At 38.6% G+C, this 22,078-nt stretch overlaps 1 protein-coding gene across 12 annotated transcripts in view; it reads left to right on the top strand.

Moving 5' to 3' along the window:
- Window positions 1-22,078, top strand: part of Akap9 (A-kinase anchoring protein 9) — a 127,092-nt gene that overhangs the window by 39,615 nt on the left and 65,399 nt on the right. For 10 of the 12 annotated variants that reach the window (XM_028862667.2, XM_028862666.2, XM_028862678.2 and 7 more), the window contains 8 exons: window positions 325-436; window positions 874-1,072; window positions 4,751-4,847; window positions 7,824-7,916; window positions 15,615-15,968; window positions 17,605-17,802; window positions 18,778-18,915; window positions 19,396-19,499. In XM_028862667.2, the coding sequence (XP_028718500.1) occupies window positions 325-436; window positions 874-1,072; window positions 4,751-4,847; window positions 7,824-7,916; window positions 15,615-15,968; window positions 17,605-17,802; window positions 18,778-18,915; window positions 19,396-19,499 (1,295 nt within the window). The remainder of the gene's footprint in view (window positions 1-324; window positions 437-873; window positions 1,073-4,750; window positions 4,848-7,823; window positions 7,917-15,614; window positions 15,969-17,604; window positions 17,803-18,777; window positions 18,916-19,395; window positions 19,500-22,078) is intronic. The other 2 variants (XM_028862654.2, XM_037203529.1) reach the window with 2 other exon arrangements.

The following is a 22,078-nucleotide window of genomic DNA, read 5'->3' as shown; positions in this document are numbered from 1 at the left end:
TAGAAATTATGTTGTCAAGTATTGATAAGAAAAAGTAGTTGTTTGCACTAAAATTTTAAAGGGCTTTCAGTTCAAATTTCTGTGACACATTTGTTTTTGGAAAGTGAACATTCCTCTGGATATAAAAGAACATTGCTAATACAATTTCATTCCCATGGGCATGACAGTGAGTCACTTGTCAAAAGGAAACAAAGTGTTTGATTCAGAGCAACACAATTGTAGGGCATTAAAAACAAACTTAATGCAAAGTTCTTTAATTGTTTTAATATAGATTTCAGAGTTGTGGATTGTATATTTATGCCATTGTTCTTCTGTTTTCAATAGGTTGATGGACAGCAAACAGATGGTATGAAACTTGAGTTTGCTGAAGAAAATGTGGCAAAAGAGGAAGCAAAATCCTTGTCAGTTCATTCTCCAGCCAATTTACAGAACACTGGTAAATTTTAAGTGTATAACATATTACAGAACTTTATGTTACAAATTTGCTTTTTTTTCTTAAAGATCTGTGATAATTTGATGACCTTGGGCATTTCATGGTCATCTTCTTGTTCAATTTTGTCATTGTTAAAGTGTGAGTCTAGACTCCTCATCTCTTTGAGCCTTTGTCATTTCTTATTGTCTGTTTCTAAATTGTTTTAAACTTAAAGATGTAAAATTGTTAGATTTAGTGATACTACAACCACGAGGATAGAAACTGTGATCTTGAATCACGCTGTTTTCTTTAATGAGAATAAGTGAAACTGAAACCTGAGTTAGCACTAAAAGCATATTTTTAAAGAATCACAAGTATTTTCTGTACACACAAGTAATTCTGCTTTGTCACCAAGAAACTTCTACCAAAAGTGTGCCTTTGATTCTGTTCCTGTGACACAGATGTCAGTCATGAGAGCAAGGTGTCTTCTCTCCCAGAGGGTGAAAAGAGTAAAGACCAAGGAGAGCACATGCAGGGGCTGGAGAGCCTTGTGAGCAGCGTACAGCAGCAGCCGAAAGAGGCAGAAGTGCATTCTGCAGCAGAGATCCAGGGTTTGCAGGGGAGACTTCAGACCGTCTGTGACGCCACAGTGCAGCCAAGGTATCTGTGCATGTGCTGTCTGTCATTCGTCAGCAGATCCAGAGAGGTTATTTTAAGACTGAAGTGGAATTTGATCAGAGACATAAGAAATAAACAGGAGATCATTCTGTGCCTCTTAGATGCACGAAATAAATGTGACCCAAAGACATTTACCATAGGAATTTTGCTCACGTTTCATAAAGATGTTGTTCTGGAGGATGAAATCCGACAGTGGGTGTGATCTGTTGTGCATTCTTTACCTCGCTCTCACTGCTTTGTTATGGCCGGTATCCTAGCCGTGTAAGACATGGTCCTTCCGCTGGATGTCCTTCACTTTGTTATTCACCAGTGTCTGATGTAAATTCTCTGTCAACCAGTCAGTGTATTTCAGTCTGTTAGTAGTGACTAACCTTTAGTGATACTTTCTCCAGTATGTGAGGAAAAGGTGGCAGTGGCAGGGTGGTGTCCTGAGAACGTAGGTAGCTTTGCTTTTTCTGCGTTTGGACTCATACCAGCTTCCTGGACTTTATTACATTTTAATTAAGAGCTTACTATCCTCTGCAGTCGACTTGAAATAGTTTAAGAGAAACAGAATCTTCATTTAACAAATATTTAGTGACCTCATGCCAGAACCTTTTTAGACAGATATTTGAGATTGAAAAGTTCATGACTTTTCGAGCCATTTGATATCTGCACTAACTTTTGGCTTTCTCTGTCTGTGTATCCCTGGCTGTCCTGGATCTCACTCTGTAGACCAGGCTGGCCCCAAACTCACAGAGATCCACCTGCCTCTGCCTCCGTAGTGCTGGGATTAAAGGCATGTGCCACCACTGCCCAGTTATTTTTAATCAATAATGCTGGCATGGATGTGGAATGTGGCATGATCATGAATAGATTATAGCACTTCTAAGTAGTAGCAGAAATAATAATAGTCTCCCTTAGTATTGTGAGGATTAAATGAAGTAGAATTGTGAAGAGCATAGAGTGGAAGGAGGGTTAGACACACAATGAAATACAAAAGTTCTGCACAGCAAAAGAAACTACCAGCAGGGCAAACATCTAGCCAATAGAATGGGAGAAAATCTTTGCTACTCAGGGCTAATATCCAGCAGTGAGAAATAACTGCAAAAATTTAACACCAAAACTGCCATTAACAAATGGGTTAATGAAATGAGCAAATGGTTCTCAAAAGAAGAAACAGAAATAGTCAATCATAAGTATTCTTAAAAAGTGTTCCACATCCTTATCCGTTAGGGAAATTCAAATGAATGAGATTCTACCTCACCCCCGTCACAACAGCTCAGATCACAAAATCAGATGACAGCAAGTGCTGGCATGGCTGTGGGGAGAGAGGACATAGTCACTGGTGGTGGGAGTGCAGACCAGTGCGGCCATTGTGGGACTCAACACAGAGGTCTCTAGAAGATTAAAAGTAACTGGGCGGTGTGGCGCATGCCTTTAATCCCAGCACTAGGGAGGCAGAGGCAAGCAGATCTCTGTGAGTTAGGGGACAGCCTGGTCTCCAGAGCGAGATCCAGGACAGCCAGGGATACACAGAGAAACCCTGTCTCAAAATATTTTTTTTTTAAATGTGAAAATTAAAAATAGCTAATGCATGTCCCAGTTATACCCATCCTTGGCACACACCCAAAGGGCTCTGTATTCTACCTCAGAGATACCTACACATCCATGTTTATTGCTTCCCTAATCACAATAACAAATAGTGGAACCAACCTAGATGTCCACCAACAGATGAATGAGTAATCAGAATGTTCAGCATACTGAACAAATGAAATTTTGCTCAGTTGTAGAAGAAAATAAAATTACAAAATTTGCAAGAAAATTAGTGAATTTGGAAAGTATAATATTAAGCAAAGTGGCCCAAACTCACAAAGACAAAATGTTCTCCCTTGTGTGCAGATCCAAGCTTGTAACGGCTGTGTGTATGTGTGTGTGTGTGTGTGTGTGTGTGTGTGTGTGTGTGTGTGTGTGTGTGTGTGACTGAGAGTAAACAGAGTTGCTGTTGAAGATGGAGGAGGGCAAAAGAATGCATTGTGACTTGAAAGCAGAAAGGAATTGAGGGGAAAAGTCTTAAGGGGAAGGAGGACATAAGAAAGTCAGTGAGGAGAAGCTGCTGGGAAGGAGGATATATGAAAGTCAATGAGGAGAATCTGCTAAAATACATTTTGCTAGAAAGTGCCATAATGATATTGAATTCCGTATATACTAACTTAAAATTGATCTTTAAAAAGTGAATGAGATATATATAAAGTGGCTTTTCTCAGGCATTTCAATGTAATTTTGAAGGAAGCATTATTCACAAGTAATTATTAAAAGATAATAATGGTTGGGACTATAAACTAGAGACATAAGGAAAGTTCTAGAATTTAAGCCCATGTCTGCATAACATTTTCATTGCACATTCCTATAATGTTACCTACTAGAATACCAGGAAGTAGAATAAAGAATGATCACTGACACATGTGATAGACATGTTATTGGAAGCATAGAGAAAAATACTACGATCCTGTGTTGTTTAATAGAGAATGTGGGACTTGACTGCATTTATATAGAGGGTGAAATCAGATAGGAAGGGGCCAGTGAACACATCGGTTCTAGAGGGTAGCAGTGAATTCAGCATTAACCAAACTAGTCCTTTTCAGTTTTGGATAAATACCAATAAAGCTTACAGAATAAAGTCATTGCCAATGAAGTGTCAGGATTTCAGCCATAAGATTTTTATCATAGAGAAATAAAGATGGAAACATCAAAGATATATTATATTTAATATTGTAGCATTGTTTATATTACTGAATAGTTGAAACGGGCCAAATGCCATCAGAAGTTAAGTTATAAAGCTAGACAATGACATTGTTTGTATATGGTCAGTTTTAGACAAAACCGAATGTGAGGGAGATAGGAGAAAAAAGTAGAACAGAACAGAAGAAGAAGAAATTGGAGAAGATAAGTAGGAGACTGGAACAAAGAAGACAGTATAGGTACACATGAATGGGGAGTGGGTAATTACATTCCTGAAAATGAAAATTATAATTTACTCCCTTTCTCTGCTCCTGTGTTCCTAGTTTGTGTGTTCCTTTATTTTTATTATGCACACTAAGCATTTTAGGGAAGAATTCATAAATTAATGAATGCTTATAGACAATGTAAAGTGGAGACAGGTTCAGAAGAAAACACAAAGAATAGATTAAAAAACAGCAGAGTCCAAAAATAACTATGTAAACTAGGGACCATCTCTTCCTGCCACATACCTCAGTCCCATTGCAGGTGACCATTCTGACTTTTGGTGTGTGCCTTCTTTCTTCCAGGCTGAGTGTGTGTGTGTGTGTGTGTGTGTGTGTGTGTGTGTGTGTTAAATACTTTTTAATAAAAGTGAGATTTTTATTTTTTTACTAGATAATGTATCTTTAATAACTTTATAAAACTAATGCCTGTAGACATATAATATATTTTCTAAAATGGTATGAAGTTTATTTGTTGATCTGCAAAAATACTCTTTTAATTACATTACTTTTAAATATAAAAGTTAGACAAAAATATGACTTAAGTTACAGTATCTTTAAGCCTTGGCATATCATTTTTTGTTTCCACCTTTCCAAGTATATGTATGTATGTTATAAACTTTGAAAAATGACTCGAAACCCTTAATACCATCAGTCACCATCTTTTATTTATATTTAGCCTCTGCGTTGATTCAGTGGTATTTAAAGAATCTGATGTACAGGAAACAGTGGACTGTGGAAATTGTCTAAATGAGTATATTGCCAGCACCACAGAGGTATTACTTTTCTTCTCTTTATTTTTAAACATTTAAATACCCTGATTTTTCTTACTGTCATTTTTATGAATGTGTTTTGGTCATTATCTACTAAAGACAAAAGATTTAAAATATTTAAAGAAATTTGCATTTTTTTTTTTAGCTCAAGAAAAACACTGAGAAAGAGAAAGTAAATGTGAGGGCTTTTTGTCTTTTTTTTTCCTTATCCAAGTATGTTATCAATTTAAATTTTGTCCTGATTTTTTTTCATTTTGATTAAAGTATAGTTATATCATCTTCTTTGATTGTTTCCCATTCTCAGGTCTCCCCCATGTGCCCCTCTCTTTTTCTTTATTACTGTAAGATAGATAGATAGATAGATAGATAGATAGATAGATAGATAGATAGATAGATGAGATATATATATATATATATATATATATATGGAATATATATGGAGAGAGGAGAGAGAGAGAGAGAGAGAGAGAGAGAGAGAGAGAGAGAGAGAACTGACTTATGCATAGGAAATCAGTTTCAGTGCCCTTATCTTCCTACTGTGGGAATCAGGACAGGCCATCTTTCAACCACTGTTCAAGAATACTAGAGATTCCAGGTCCTGGTGCTGATGAATGGGTCCTCATCTAGCAGAGGTGGTACCTTCTATAAAAGTTCTTTGAACAGTGCATGCCACACAGGGAAACACCCTGCTCCACTCTTCAAATCTCTAGCAGCAGAACTCTGATCTTCAATCTGCATTCAGAGAAGATGAAGATAATTGCTCTCTCTTAATCTGTGCATCAGGGAAAGATAATAGCTACATTCTGTATTCTCCTGCACTCATAGGAATTATTTGTTTGGATGAAATTCACGTCAGTGGGTGTGGATTGGTGTTCTGTGGGTGAGATGAAGACAGCCCCCAGAACTAGCCAGGTGTATTGCTTGGAAGAAATACACACAGCAGGCCACGAAAAAGAATTTATGTGGTACTGGAAAGGGAGACCTTCCTGCCTACTCCCAGTGCCTCATGAGTGCCATCTCTGAAGAAGAGGACCAGGGCCCTAGCCAGCCCCTAGTGGCCAAGGAACACTGACAGTTCCAAGAAGTCCCAGGTTCCGAAGAAGCTAGAACAACCTGTGTGGGACCCCGAACCCATTTCCAGTCCCACCCCTCTGCCACTGTGGAGGTGGCCTACAAGTTCTGTCATAGTGATAGGTCTGCCCCGACTTGAAGTCTAAAACTCAAAGCAAATGTGAGGTGCCCAAAGCTCAGGAAGAAAGGGTGCATGCTGGTCTACGCTGCCGGTTGCTGAGGAGCTCTGGATCCGAAAGGGGAAGATGGGGAAGACAGAGAAGCTGCTGTAGACTGACATCATGGCACTGTGGAGACGGTGGTGCTGACAAGCACCGTCGCTTGAGTGGGGCAGTTTGGACCTTCCTCACTTGAATACTTTCAGTCCTGGGAGACACTCGGCTTTAGAAGAACGTCTGGGTCACGTGGCTGTCCTGGATTGAGTGACAGTGTAGCTCATATGTGAGATCAGCATCACAGAAACACTGCTCACTGTGACCCAGAACCACTGGCTTTACATCTATGGCAGAAAACCAGGCCATTGTGCCACACTGTGACCATGTAACACCACTTAAGTTCCTCCACTTCCTCTTGGCTCCAGCTTCAGGGTCCTGGTTTGTGACCTGTGTGCATGAGTCAGTAGGGAAGACCATGACAGCTCCAAACTCTTGGGCTGGACAGCTCAGTCATCTATCTTGAACACACTAATAACAGTCTTTATGGATGTCAAATGAGTAATGTTCAACATAAGGTAGGCCTACCTCACCCACCTGCTCTCAGGCCATGTACATGGACTACAGCTCCATTCCTTCTGAGATGTGCTGGAGATGGGGCAGAGCAAGGGGCGTCACCAGCGTGCTGGTCCCTGGGCTGCTGAGCCCCACTCTGATAGCCTCGAGAATAAGCTAGACAGAGGTGGGAAGCAGCACTAGGGCTGGGAGGTGCAGACACTGTGGGAGGAGGCTACACCTGCAGAGCTCATTTGTCTGAACAGCCCTGGCAGATATGATCACTTCGGAGCAGCAGCAGGTAGAGAGGCCAGGGACCACCCTGATCCTAAGGCTGTCTTCCAGCCCAGGCCAAAGTCCACAGCAGGCCTGGTGAAGATGAAGAAGGTGTCCTGGACCAGGAGCACAGGGACTAAGTCAGGCAGAGCTTTCAGCAGCAGCGGCAGTGGCAGCAGCAGTGGCAGCAGGAGAAGGCCAAGCCCACCTGACCCTGAACATCTGCACTGGGTAGACTAGTATCCTGAGCCAGAGACAGCAGGGCCCGAGATGACGCATAAGGACTAGCAGATGGCTCAACAGGCCAAGGCACTTGCTGAAGACCTGAGTTTGATCCCCAGAAAACACATAGTAGAAAGAGAAAACACTCCTATGGGTTGAATTTTTTACCTTAACATGCACACAGTGACACACATGTGCACACACATACTCACATAGTGAATAAATGTAAAACACATTAAAAACAAAACTGACCCATTAAAAAAGAAATTCACATAATTATTAAATGCTTTGATGCTAAGAATGTGTTTATATTTTAGAAAATGCTTATGTTTGCTATGCTGACAAATTTATTCGTATTTTGGAAAATTGGATCATACAACTACAAAGAAGAAGAAAAAAATTTAACCAAGAAATACAGTCACAGCTTTAACATAAAAGAAACATAATCTTATTATAAGTACCCTTAACCTGTATTAGAATTGTTAATTATAAGTGTAAATATCTTTTTCTCTTTTCATAGTAGTAAGCATAATTTTGTAGGATTATTATTGATGTTTTTAATTAAAAACTGAAATTTGCTTTTTGTTAAAAGGATCCAGAAGTTTGCTAAGATACTATTTTAGAAAAATTTGAGAATAGATTAAAAATAGGTGGTAATACAATTTGTATAAAGAAATACGTCATATTTTGCTTTTTCATTTAGTTTCCTGGTGGATTTGAAGGGAGGAAAGAAACAAATACGGTTAAGTTGATGGAAAAACAGTATCAAGAACGATTAGAAGAAGAAATCGCTAAGGTAGGTGTATAGTTGATGTGGGAGGTGGTCTCTCTTTGAGCCTTCAAAAGGCAGATTTTATTGATGGCATGTAATACATTTTGAGTCATAAATTTCCTATATAATTTACCTGTAAATTGTCAGATAATAGATTCAACTATAAGTATTTTAGACTTTCTTTGTTTTCTTTCTTTCTTTCTTTTGAGACAAGATCTCACTGTTTAGCCCAGGCCAGCCTCAGACTCATCCTCCTACTGCCTCTGCATCCTGAATGATGCAGTTAGAGGTGTGCACCACACACCTGGACTCCTCCTGCCTCTGCATCCCGAATGATGCAGTTAGAGGTATGCACCACACACCTGGACTCCTCCTGCCTCTGCATCCCGAATGATGCAGTTAGAGGTATGCACCACACACCTGGACTCCTCCTGCCTCTGCATCCCGAATGATGCAGTTAGAGGTGTGCACCACGCACCTGGCACAATAATTGGTTTTGAGTGTACTATTCTATGGATGTTGCTGGTCTTAACCTTCCTTGTGAAGGAGTTTGGCCATCTTTAAAAATGGTTAGTCAGGAAAGAAAGGTGGTTGGTTCTCTGTCTATTACCTCTGCTCAAAGCAGTTACTGTGGTGTTAGATAGCAACCTGAGATGCCGAGAGAAAATTGCCACTGAGCTTGGCTCCTGGCTGAGTGAAGGAGCTTCATCTATGTGGTGTGTGCTTGTCTTGGAATCTTCAGTTGCTGTGCCCAGAGCCCATCTTTTAGACTCAAGTATTAACCACCCTAGGCCACATTATAGTTCCATTTATTTATGCATTTTCTTTCAGAATACATATATTCATTTGCATTTTAATATTGGAACCACTGAATTATGAGCTGTTTGATCCTTTTTAAAAATAACTAACTGTGGGGCTGGAGAGATGGCTCAGCAGTTAACATCACTGACTGCTCTTCCAGAGGACCTGGGTTCAATTCCCAGCACCCACATGGCAGCTCACACCTGTCTGTAACTCCATTTCCAGGGCTTCTGACACTCTCACACAGATATACATGCAGGCAAAACACCAATGATCATAAAATAAAAATGAATTTAAAAATTTTTTTTAAAAATCCCTGACTGTTCTAAAATAGCGATCTAAGTGGAGAATGCATTTTTAAAAGGAAGACAATGATAAAATGTAAAGAAAATAACATGAGACGTTAGTGTTAGATGAAGACCCAGGGAAATGTCTAAGCTGTGAAGACTCATTTATTGTGTGAGCAGAATAAATAGTTCTTGGAGATCTTGAAAAGTGAGTCATGGTTTGTGTGTCAATCATTGTGTGATTCTTAGAGAAATGCAAGTCTTCTCTTGTTCTTAGTGCCTACAAAGACTCTCAAATAAAATGTTATATTAGGGTCTCAAAGTTAACATGAGATTTGCTGTTGGACATGTTATGCTTTAAATATGTGAACTTAGGAAAGTTACTTAACTTACTAATGTCAGTTTTCTCAGTGTAAAAAGAAAACAATAGCAACTCTCAGGAGAATCAAATGAGCCGCTGCATATAAAGCACCTGGAGACCAGTTGGTGCAGAAAGTTCTCAGTTGTAAAAAGTAGGAAAGAGAAGCTGCAGTGAACTTACTGCGTGTGGCCTAGAAGGAGTCACAGTCTGTGTCTGGTGTTTCTTGTTCCACAGAACATAGTTACTTTATTACATCAGCATTTATATTTACCTTCCTTGTCAGATAGATTGGTTAGATTTAGAATCACCTAGGAAGTTGGTGAGGCAAACCTTTGGGTGTGTCTGAGGATGTTCCCAGAGAGAAGTAACTGTGGAGACTCTGGGTAGAGTCTTGTAGGCTGGAAGCCTAGACACAATAAGAGGTGGTAAAGGAGAAAGCCAACGCAGTGTGCATTGCCTGTCTCTGCTTCCACACCTGCCGTGATGTAAACAACTTTTGTCACATCCTTGGCCACTGTGATGGTCTACCCAGCCACCTAGATTCAAGCAATAAAGAATTTAACTCTCTGGAACTTAGAGTTCCAACAAGTAGTTCCTTCTTTAATTTGTTTCTGTCAGTATATTAGTCACAGCAGTGAAAAGCTGTCTTTTTCTGAAGTAGTTTGTATTTTGTTTGGTTTTTAATTTGCTGTGTATGTTTAATGTGGTTGGGATGAACCATGCTGGGCAACTACTGAGCAGCATCTCCTAACTCTATAAATTGTTTTTAGTTTTCTAACCTCTTCTTGCATTTTACACTTTCATTTTAGGATCTTTTTTTTTTTTTCTTTTTGAAACATATAAACATAGCAAAACTTTCAAATTAGCATTCTTATCTTTGGTGACTCTTCTTGGTTCTTCTAAGAAGGTCCTCATCAAGTGTTTGGGGGGCATAAAAGGTAATGTCTTTGGAAACCTTTCCATCCATTGCCCTTCTTGAATCTTTGGAATATCTTCTGTAAATGTTCCCAGCCCTTTTTTTATGGAACATTCTCATCATTCTCTATTAAACCATACTGGAACTGTAATAACAGTGAGATGGATATTCAACATTTTCCTCTGTCTTCCATATCTCATTGTTTGTTTGTTTTTGTTTTGAGGTTCATTTTTGTTGTTTGTTTGGTAGGGCCTCAAATTCTCAATATAGCAGAGATGGCTACAGCTCTGATCCTATTGTCCCTGCCTCCTGAGTGCTGGCTGAGATGACAGGCATGTGACATCGTACTCAGCTCTTGATGTGACGTCATGAATGACAGGCATGTGACATCATGCTCAGCTCTTGATGTGACGTCATGAATGACAGGCATGTGACATCATGCTCAGCTCTTGATGTGACATCATGAATGACAGGCATGTGACATCGTGCTCAGCTCTTGATGTGATGTCATGAATGACAGGCATGTGACATCATGCTCAGCTTTTTATGTGACGTCATGAATGACAGGCATGTGACATCATGCTCAGCTTTTTATGTGATGTCATGAATGACAGGCATGTGACATCATGCTCAGCTCTTTATGTGATGCCATGCTGAGCTCTGTAGCTAGAGTTTTCCTGCCTTGCCCACAGTCAGGACAAATCTCTGTCACCCGCCAGTCCCACAGCCGCTCAGACCCAACCAAGTAAACACAGAGACTTATATTGCTTACAAACTGTATGGCCGTGGCAGGCTTCTTGTTAACTGTTCTTATATCTTAAAGTAACGCATTTCTACAAATCTATACCTCGCCACGTGGCTGGTGGCTTACCGGCGTCTTCACATGCTGCTGGTCATGGCGGCTGCAGTCTCCTTCTGCCTTCCTGTTCTTTTATTTCTCCTCTGTTAGTCCCGCCTATACTTCCTGCCTAGCCACGACCAATCAGGTTTTATTTATTGACCAATCAGAGCAACTTGACATACAGACCATCCCCCAGTACAGCCAAGTGCAGACCATCTCAGACAACTGCACTCAGGCTCATGGTCCTAATCATCCTCTATGCAAACCTGCTGGGTAACGCCACAAGGAACCCAAGAAGGGCTCCCACAGGACATACATTAACATCCCACAGCAGAGCTCTTTATGTGACATCATGCTCAGCTCTTTATGTGATGTCATGCTGAGCTCTTTATGTGACATCATGCTCAGCTCTTGATGTGACGTCATGAATGACAGGCATGTGACATCACGCTCAGCTCTTTATGTGACGTCATGAATGACAGGCATGTGACATCATGCTCAGCTCTTTATGTGATGTCATGCTCAGTTCTTTATGTGACATCGTGCTTAGCTCTTTATGTGATGCCATGCTCAGCTCTTTATGTGATGCCATGCTCAGCTCTTTATGTGACATCGTGCTCAGCTCTTTATGTGATGCCATGCTCAGCTCTTTATGTGATATTATGAATTGAACCCAGGGCTTCGTGCCCACTAGGTAGGCACTTCCCAGCCCATCTCGTTGCTTTTCCTTTTTTTAAATCTATTTTTAAATTAGTAATTAATAATTCATTCATTAATTTGGTTTCTCGAGACAGGGTTTCTCTGTGTAACCCTGGCTGTTCTGGAGCTTGCTCTAAACCAGGCTGGCCCCAAACTCATAGGGATCTGCGTACCTCTGCTTCCTGAGTGCTGGGATTAAATATATGCACCACCATCACCCCAGCCTCTTTGCTTCTTTTTTGCATTTATAAATTATTTTTCTTTTTTGTGTTATATTCTTAGGGTAGAGAGACAAAGACGGAGGCCAGATTCAATTCAGGGAATTAAAGTAAAAGCCACTTTGAAGGTCTTAACCGTTAGCTAGAAAATGCTGGCAATATGTTTTGCTATGCTGTATTATTTATTTATTTATTCTGCTTTTACGTCCCAATGGTACCACAGTTTTCCCCCTCCTCTTCTCCCAGTCCCTCCTCTTGCCCCAGTTCACTCCTCCTCCTCCACTTCTCTTCAGAAAAGGGCAATCTCCCCCCTCCCCCCCCCACCCCCATGGATATCTTACAGCCATGGTATATCAAGCTGCAGTAAGATGAGGCACCTCCTCTCCTATTAAGGCTGGATGAGGCAACCCAGTAGGAGGAAAGGGTCCCAAAGCAGATAATAGAGTCAGAGGCAGCCCCTGCTCCCACTGTTAGGAGTCCCATAAGGAGACCAAGCTACACAACGGTAACATACGTGCAGAGGGCCTAGGTCTGTCCCGTGCGGGCTCCCTAGTTATCGGTTCAGTCTCTGTGAGCCCCTATGAGCCCAGGTTAGCTGATTCTGTGAGTTTTCTTGTGGTGTCCTTGACCCCTCTGGATCCTACAATCCTTCCTTCCCATCTCCACAGGATTCCCCAGACTCTATCTACTGTTTGGCTGTGGGTCTCTGCATCTGTTTCTATCAGTTGCTGGGTGAAACCTCTGTGATAACCACTGGGCTAGGCACCAATCTATGAGTATAGTTGGAGTAGCCAACCAATGACTGGTCCAGCTTGAGACCCAGACCATGAGAGGAAGCTCACTCCTGACACTGCCTAGAGGGCCAGGACCCAGAGGCTGGACAGCCCAGAGATCTAGGAGAGAACCAAATACGGCTGACAAAAACAAAACAAAACAAAAAAACTACTTAACTAATTCTTTTCTCTTTTCACATCTTGCTATAATGGCATATATTCCAGATGACTGCCTAGAACATTACCAAATCCTTTCATTCTGGGGTAGCGTAGCCACCTAAGAGGTCTCATTTGGTAGGGGAAGAATAGTCATGAGACTGTTGGGACAGAAGCAGTGTAATACGTGTTTAAAGGGCTTGAGTTCTGTCTATAGTTGAACATAATTTGATTCAAATCACTGATCTAATATTGATTAGATATGACCTTGATATTGTTTTTGATCTTTGTACACAAATTTTCTGGATGCGTGGTTTGATACTACGATATTCTTCCAGTTAGTAATAGAGTCTTACTTCTAGACAGGTCTATCAGATATGAAAATCATAGTGAGGTATATATAATGTTACAGAAGAGAAGCTGAAGAGTGTAGAGCTCAAACCTCCCTTCCATCATCCGTTTGCTTTGTGTAGGGCACATCATGTACTCTCATTTAGTATTTTCATTTTTCTTAGTTTCCTCACTCATCATATGGGAACATTAACAGTGCCTGCCTTACAGCTTATAATGAATAGTGAATGAAATAATACATTTTTTAAAGAACTGATTGAAGATGTTTCTGTTGTTCTTGGTGTAGCTATTATCAGCATGATTTCTATTAAAACAGGACTCTCACTTCTGGAGGACATAGCATCTGGACAGCAATGGGCTACTTAGAACAGGTTGAAGACAGAGATTAAATCAGTTTAGTTGTGTGGCTCAACCACAGTTTTTGAAAGCTGAAAGTCAAGCACCAAGGATTCCGACTCCAGGCATAAGCTCACCCTGAGCTCATGACAGCCGGCTCTCCTAACTGTGGATGGTCTGTGGACAGAGAACTTGATATAAAGCTTTCGGAGCATTTGGTTCTCAAAGGCTTAGGGACTTGCCAGAATGCTGAAGTCCCTGTGCTGGGAGGAAATAGACAGTGTCATAATTGTAGTGGAAAGTCAGAAACATGTGATCCTCCTTACCAGTCCCTAGAACCAGGTACTCCACTTCGGGAAGTTTCTTGCAGGGAAGTAAGAAAGGATGCGAATGATAATATAATTACAAATTATGCTTCAAATAGCATAATGGAACGTGCCAGGTGCAGTGGTGTTCATCTGTAATTCCAGTCATGGAAGGCTGAGGCAGAAGGATTACAGGTTCATGACTAGTTTGGGCTACAATAAGTCTGAGTCTGCCTGGGCTACATAGCATTATTCTAAAAAAAAAAAAAAAAAAAAAAAAAAAAAAAAAAAAAAAAAAAAAAACAAAAATAACCAACAAAGTGAAAACCAATCTTAAATGTTTGCCAGTAGAGAATTGATTAAAAGCATATATATATATATATATATATATATATATATATATATATAATAAGTCTGTTCTTGATTCAGAAATATTTTTACTGTAGATAAGCTATGACCAAGATATAGTTTAGAATATAATTATATTTTTGTAGGCAATTTCTGACCTGTGTCTGTCCATATCTATATACAAAAAGAAAGAAAAGAGCTCAGAAAAATATTTACTAATAGTTATAGAGTATTTTCTTGGAAGAAAGAAATATTAAAACTTTATTATCTAGTTTTGTTGTTTTTTTTAACTGAATGTTTCCTGCTCTTGTTAGAAAACTTTTTCATTTTTTTTTTTAAATTTAGGAGTATGGTACAATAACTATGTGAACACTCAGTTCATTGTAGAGTTTGTCCATTACTTTATTATAGGATTTCTTTTCTCTTAAAACCACAAGGCCAGGTTTTTTTTTTTATTGCAAATAGATTTTTTTTTCTCATGTAACATATCTTGATTATGGTTTCCCCTCCCTCTACTCCTCCCAGTTCCTCCCCACCTCCCCTCCCATCCAGATCCACTCCCTTTCTGTCTCTCATTAGAAAAGAACAGGCTTCTAAAAGATAAAACCAAACATAATAAAACAAAATATAATAAGATAAAACAAAAACTAACACATTGAAATTGGACAGAACAAACAAGAAAAAGAGCCTAAGAGAGGCACAGTAATCATCGACACCCACTCATTCACACACTCAGGAATCCCATAAAAACACTAGTATTTATGAAGAGGACCTGCTTCAGTCTCAGAAAGTTCATGTGAGCTTTGTTCATGTTGATTTAGAAGGGCTTTTTTCCCCTTGGCATCTCCTCTGGCTCTTACACCCTTTCTGCCTCCTCCTCAGCCGAGTTCCCTGAGCACCGAGGGCAGGGATTGGATGGAGACATCCCATTTAGAGCTGAGTGTTCCAAAGTTTCACTCTGCATAATGTCTGGCTGTGGTTTCTGTATCTCTTCCCATCTGCTGGAGGAAGAAGCTCCTCTGACGATGGCTGAACAAGGACTGATAGGAGCATAGCAGAATGTCTAGGAGTCATCTTGTTGTGATGGTTTTTTTGTTGTTGTTGTTGTTGTTTTTGTTTTTGTATTTTTTAGAACAGTAGTATTTGGTTTTCACCCTAGATCCCTGGGCTTTCTAGTCTCAGGCTTTTGGCTACCCAAGCAGTGTTGGGTATGGGTTGAGGCCAGGCTTTTTAAAATGTATGCACTCCCAAGTAACAATTTCCTTTTTCGATTCCAGCCGCTGTTTAAGAATTGAATTGATCTTTTCGTTTGTTTCCTTTATTTATTTAGGTCATCGTGTCAATGAGTATAGCATTTGCTCAGCAGACAGAACTCTCTAGACTATCTGAGGTGAAAGAAAACTCTATACAATCAGAACAAGCACCTGGTCTGTGTTGGCAGGAACACCCTTTCAATGACATCACATCACAGGGTCAAGTTGGTCCTCATACTGCTACAGGAATTGACAAGAATGCTAAAGAGCAATTTAAACCACTTAGCAAAGAGTTAGAAGAGCATAGAAACGAAGTTTCTCTCTCTAATGGTGATGATCTTGATGATGACATCCTAAAGCCAAAGGACCACGGGCTGACTATTTCACAGGACTTATTTTCCAGAGATGAAACACTTGTAGTTAGACAATGTGTAAGTATGACTTTTAGGATATTTTTTTAAAAAAGCAAAACATTCATAAAAGCAAAAGTGATTTCTTCACTATTAATACATTATCAATAGTGTTGCTTAAGGAAGAAGAAAGTCTCAAGTCCAGCTTGAGTAGGATTCACATTGTTGTAGTTTAATTTTTTTTTTTTTTTTTTTTTTTTGGTTTTTCAAGACAGGGTTTCTCTGTGTAGCTTTGCGCCTTTCCTGGGACTCACTTGGTAGTCCAGGCTGGCCTCGAACTCACAGAGATCTGCCTGGCTCTGCCTCCCGAGTGCTGGGATTAAAGGCGACATTGTTGTAGTTTATTAATGATAAAGCATACAGTTAAATGAAATTAACCCTATTAAATAAAACAAGTCTGTTTGTCTTACAGACATTGTGCATATCAGTGAGGTGGCTTAGTCCTCACGCCTGATACACTGAGTTCAATCCCTGAGATTCCCATGATGAATGGAGAGAACTGGCTTCCCCAAGTTGCCCTCTGATACATGTACACACACACACACACACACACACATGAACATGAAACAAATGACATGTAAAAAAAGCACTGTATTGAATTTTTAAACAATAAAATCTCATGTTACAACTGTCTTAACTTTATTTCAGTTAAAGATTATCCTGTAATATAGAAATATCTTTGAAAGATTTGCTCAGTTAAATATAAGAACATATAAGGAAATAATCATCTATTTAAGAGAATAATTTAAAAAATTATATTGTCTAAGTCCTAATTCTCTTTTTCTTTACATACTACTCACAAATAGACCTGTTTCCTCAAATAGTTTGCTATCTTATTGGACAGAAATAAATCCTACTTCTAAAATCATTTAAATTCAAATTTATTATTAATGTTCAAGATAGTTTATATTTTCTGCAGAAATAGAATCAAATAAAGCTGCCATCTCTTTAGTTACTGTCTCTTCAAGGGTGCTCATAGACTCCATTAGAAAGTTGATGTGTTCTGAGTCAGAGAACTGATACATGATTGTCTCTTACAAAGAAGTTCTCTGGAATGCTCTATAACCATTCTATAATACAGATTTAATAAATAAAACTCCTGTTTCATAAGTATAGTTTTAAGATTAAAAGAAAATTTTCATTTCCCCCACATAAAATGTCAAGAAGAATAATGGAATCATGGCTTCATTAAAAGTAGAGATTAGCCGGGCGTGGTGGCGCACGCCTTTAATCCCAGCACTTGGGAGGCAGAGCCAGGCGGATCTCTGTGAGTTCGAGGCCAGCCGGGGCTACCAAGTGAGCTCCAGGAAAGGCGCAAAGCTACACAGAGAAACCCTGTCTCGAAAAACCAAAAAAAAAGTAGAGATTAATATTAAATATCTTTATTTTTCTCCTTTAGAATTATAGTTTAGCTAAACTAACTGATAGATACTTCCCTCCTGGAAAATAACACATTGTGGTAATTAACTTAATATTGTCTTAGAATTGTGGTTAAAATAAATACTTTTTTAAAAAATTTGGCTTTATTTAATAATAAGATAAAAATTGAAGTGCCCTATGGGTTTAGTAGAATTGCTTTCATATTCATTGAAAATATCAATAGTGGCAAATTTTCGCAGTTCATGTGTGGTTGAACTTTTTGTTTCTACTGATAAAGATCCATGATGAGGTGTCAAATATGGAGACTTCTAGACAATTGGAAGATATGCGGCAAGAACTTGTCCGACAATATGAAGAACACCAGCAGGCAACAGAACTGTTGAGGCAGGCCCACATGCAGCAGATGGAGAGGCAGCGAGAGGACCAGGAGCAGCTACAGGAGGAGATCCAGAGGCTCAGCATGCAGTTAGCCCAGGTTGGCACTGAGAATCCTTTTCTCCCCAGCTAAAATAACATTCTGTATGGAGCCTTTTTTAAAGCGTCAAAATTATTTTTGCCAGACCTGAAAATCATTAGGAATATATAACATTAGAATTACCCCATCAGCCAACAGGTTTAGAGCTCACAGGCACATCGGACTCAGGTGTACCGTCCTCATCATGTGCCATCCTAGCAAAGGATGTACAACAGACACCTGGTCAGCTTGGGCAGTCTGCACTGAGGTGCTTGCTTAGGAAGCTCTCACCCATGGTCAGGTTTTCGTGAGTCCATAGTTAGCAATCACAGGCGCATGTCTCTCTATCTACAATTCACCTTGTTAATCAATGGAAATCTGGGGTAGCATGTTTCTGGATCTTTGTCTAGGGAAACATTTCTTGTTGATTTGAAAAAATGCAAATTTATATAACATTTTTAACCCTTCCTCAACTAAATTTAAAAATTCTTTGGTATTTGGGAGCTATATTCTTACTGGTTGCTATATAAAATATACTCGCAAAATCTTTGCAGAAAAGCTCATATGAAAACACTAAACTTAATTTTGAAAACTAAAAGGAAAAATAGAGAATCATTGGCTTTATATCCTTTGGATATAAAATAATGGGAAATTTAGGGTTGGAGAATAAAATATGGATCATTTGAAAAATCAGTTTTGCTTTTCTTCATTGTATTTTGTGATTTCAGACTTCTGAATTTTTCAATGCAAATTTGACATAAAAGTATTAATTGAACTGTACAGATCTCTGAATTTTATGTTTAATTAACTTTTTTCTAAAGTTTCAAATTTTGCATTGAATTTTATATATGCCTTTTAACCTCTTATAATGGAATCTGAATCATAGTTTGAAAAGAGGCCTGTTGTTCTCCAGGGGTTAAAAGAAATCTGCTAATTGTTTCTGTTCTCTCCTCCTATTGCCAACAATATTTGCTTACAACCATTTCTCTCATTTAGAAATCTTCAATAAGTACTGAAAACGTGTCAGAGAGAGAGAGGGTGCTTTTAGAGGAGCTGGAAGCACTAAAGCAGCTGTGCTTAGCTGGAAGAGAAGAGCTGTGTTGTGAGCTGCACCACAGCAGCACTCAAACACAGGTAGTGTGGACTTCGGCTCCTCTAGGAGCACGGATCAACAGTGCAGTAGGACGTGTTTGTCTTTCGTGTTGGTGTGAGATAACGTTTTATGGGTTTGAGCTCGATGGGTTTGTGATTGCACCACGGAAGGAAGGTCGCCCGCCCTGCATCGTGCTGGTCATTTGACTATTCTGGTATTGCAATGGCAGCGGCTGTTGCTGCACCAGGGGACAGCCTAACAAATCCCACTGTCACAGCACACAGCCTGCATTCCTTTGACCCCATTCCACTGTTTCATCTGTGCATTAGAATGTCTTATCTGTTCTTGATAATACTAATCTCTCAATAGCATAAAGTTAAACATTATTTCAAGTAGTGTCTGCATCGTACATAGACGTTTCTGTTTCGTCTCGTACCACTATGGAAGTATGATTTGCTGTTTCTAAGATGACAGGTTTTCTCTTTGCCTTGTCCTCTCTGCCTTTCCACCAACTGACACAGGATGAAAATGACAATCAGGAAGTTGAGGAACAGACATTCAAAGAGAAGACATTGGAGAGAAAACCTGAGGAGGCAACTCTCGATGAAAACCTGGCCAATGAAAGGTAGAGAGTGTACTTGATCAGTACAGGGTTAAATGCTGCTTCCAGTTCAGTAAACACTATCGGGTTGCTATCTTGTACATTGTACTTTGCTTTAAAGTTGTCTTATGTATGAAATTTGTTTGTGTAGGTATAATATAGGAAGGACGGATAATTTTTATCATTAACTAGACTAATTTTTAAAGGTCTTTTACACGCACTACAATTTTTTTTAGATATTGCTCTTGATTCTGTTTAGGTGTTATTTGAATACTGGACTTTTCTTAATTAACTTTATTTTTCATAATGCTATGCTGTATACTAAAAATCATTTATAGTTGTGAGGTTTTTTTGTCTTTTTTTTTTCATTCATTTTAAGGACATTGGTATTAGGTATTCCCTTGAGATAACAATACAATAAATATTTCACATTTAGATTATTTTTGCATTTGCTATATAACACATAAGAACTTTTAATCCATATTCAAGTTTTATGGAGGAATAAATCACCCAATGGTAACAAAACTATTCCTTACCTTGATATCACAGAGATTAATATAAAAATGTATAACACTATACTATATGAGAATAGATAGCCCATATTAACTTAAAGGCCTTTTTAAAAGTCACAGTGTTTTAAATTTTATTTTATTCAAATGGAAATAATTTCTTTAAAATTAACTAGTATCTACTAACAATTTCTGTGACTGTCCTCCCCACCTCCTTGCATGGAGGTTGGATTATCAGTATGGAACTCAAACAAGAAACACCGTTTATGAAAATTAGAATTATGATGGCAATATAAAATAAATACTGCTTTTCACTCTTTTTATATATTTTACACGTCATGTAGTGTTTGGTTTTTAGAAATTTTTATGGTAAGATTGATAAAATGAGTATTAATCTTTGTTTTAAACTATTATATAAGTTTAATCTGTTTTCTTAAGTGAAAATAGTTTAGTATTCTAATCATAGGATTTGACTCTTGAACAAAACTTAAGTAAAAGTTAAGAAAATAAACCCTTTACTTCCTGTTATTTGATCTTATTTTTAATATTCTGACTTATGTAAGCAGATACCTTGATCTGGATAAAAAATAGAATTTTCGCTTGACAACTTCTAAAGAAAAACAACTCCATTTATTACCGTATCCTAAAATAGGTAGTTGATGTGCCTGGGAAACAGACAGCCATTAGCGTGGTTGTTGGTAGTCTCCTGCAGTGTGAAGTTAAAGATCAAACTCTCTTAAGCCATAGAAGTTTCTCATTTGTCTGTATGTATTCGGCATGAAGTTTGCTATTATACTTCTGGTGAATTAAGCTATTAAGATTAGTCAGATAACCATTTATGGAAATATATTTTTTGACACAGTTTTAAAGGGTTCATAGTACTCTAAAAAGAAACCTCATGAGAACACTTAGTCCAGGACAGTGCTCCTTTTTTGTTTTAAGAATGTATATATTTCCCAGGAAGACAGAGGGCAGGAGGGAATCTAGGCGATACAGTTTTAAGGACTGGACTGTGGAGATGGCTCAGTGAGTAACAGCACCTAATGCTGTTGTTGCAAAGGACCCGGGTTCAGTTCCCAGAACCCACACTTGGAAGCTCACAGCAGCCTGTAACTCTAGTCTCAGAGGATCCAGTGCTGTCTTCTGACTTCTCAGGGCTCCTGCATACATGTGATGCACACAAACTCACACAGCACATACATATGCACATAAATAAAAATAAATATATAACTTATTAATTCTGATGATTATGTCTGAATATTTCAGAGAAGAGTTAACCAGTAGCGTCTAATTTAAAAAAATTTTAAGACTATTCTTACCTGGTTTAAGAGAAAGACATAATTTATTTCTGTTTAGTTGAAAACTTTTCTTCCCCAATTGTCTGAACTATCCAGTGAAATGTGAAACTTGGTATAGTTTTGTCTCTAAAATAAATGCAATTTTTTAAAGACCTATGACACTTGCTTTGGTGTTATCAGGCTGAATTTTTACTGTTGACCTCTAAAATCAGGACTGTGCCTGTTAGATCTGTTTAAATTTAGACATTTCATTTGTCATCATAAAATTGTCAAAACAGTGCTACATTTTTATAGTGGGTTTTTAAGATGATACTTTAAAATATGTTTGACACATGAAAGGATGAAATGCCAAATCTCTGTGTGAGTAACCATGAAAAGCATTACCAACTCAGCACCTTTCACATACTTGGTCTTACCACACTCTAATATTTTTTTTTTAATTTAATCATTAATATAAAAGCTTAGTTACTTGATTTCTTTTGGGTCAATAAAATGTACACTTAACAAAAAACTGTAACTATGTAAGCTACATAGATCTGTTAGAAGCACATAAGTACTTCTATAATAATTTTAAAATAAGTTAAAACCTGGAAGAACTTCATTGTGGTGCAAGTACAGATTATTTTAATATATTTTCCAGCTATAAAGCATTCTTTTTATTCTTTTATTTATTTTGTTGTTTGTTTTTCAAGACAAGGTTTCTTTGTGCAGCCCTGGCTGTCATAGAACTCACTCTGTAAACCAGGCTAGCCTTGAACTCAGATCTGCTTGCCTCTGCACTGAGTTCTGGAATTAA

Source organism: Peromyscus leucopus, chromosome 3 (assembly GCF_004664715.2).
Source record: "Peromyscus leucopus breed LL Stock chromosome 3, UCI_PerLeu_2.1, whole genome shotgun sequence".
NCBI classification, from domain to species: Eukaryota; Metazoa; Chordata; class Mammalia; order Rodentia; family Cricetidae; genus Peromyscus; species Peromyscus leucopus.
This window is presented reverse-complemented; position numbering and strand designations above follow the sequence as displayed.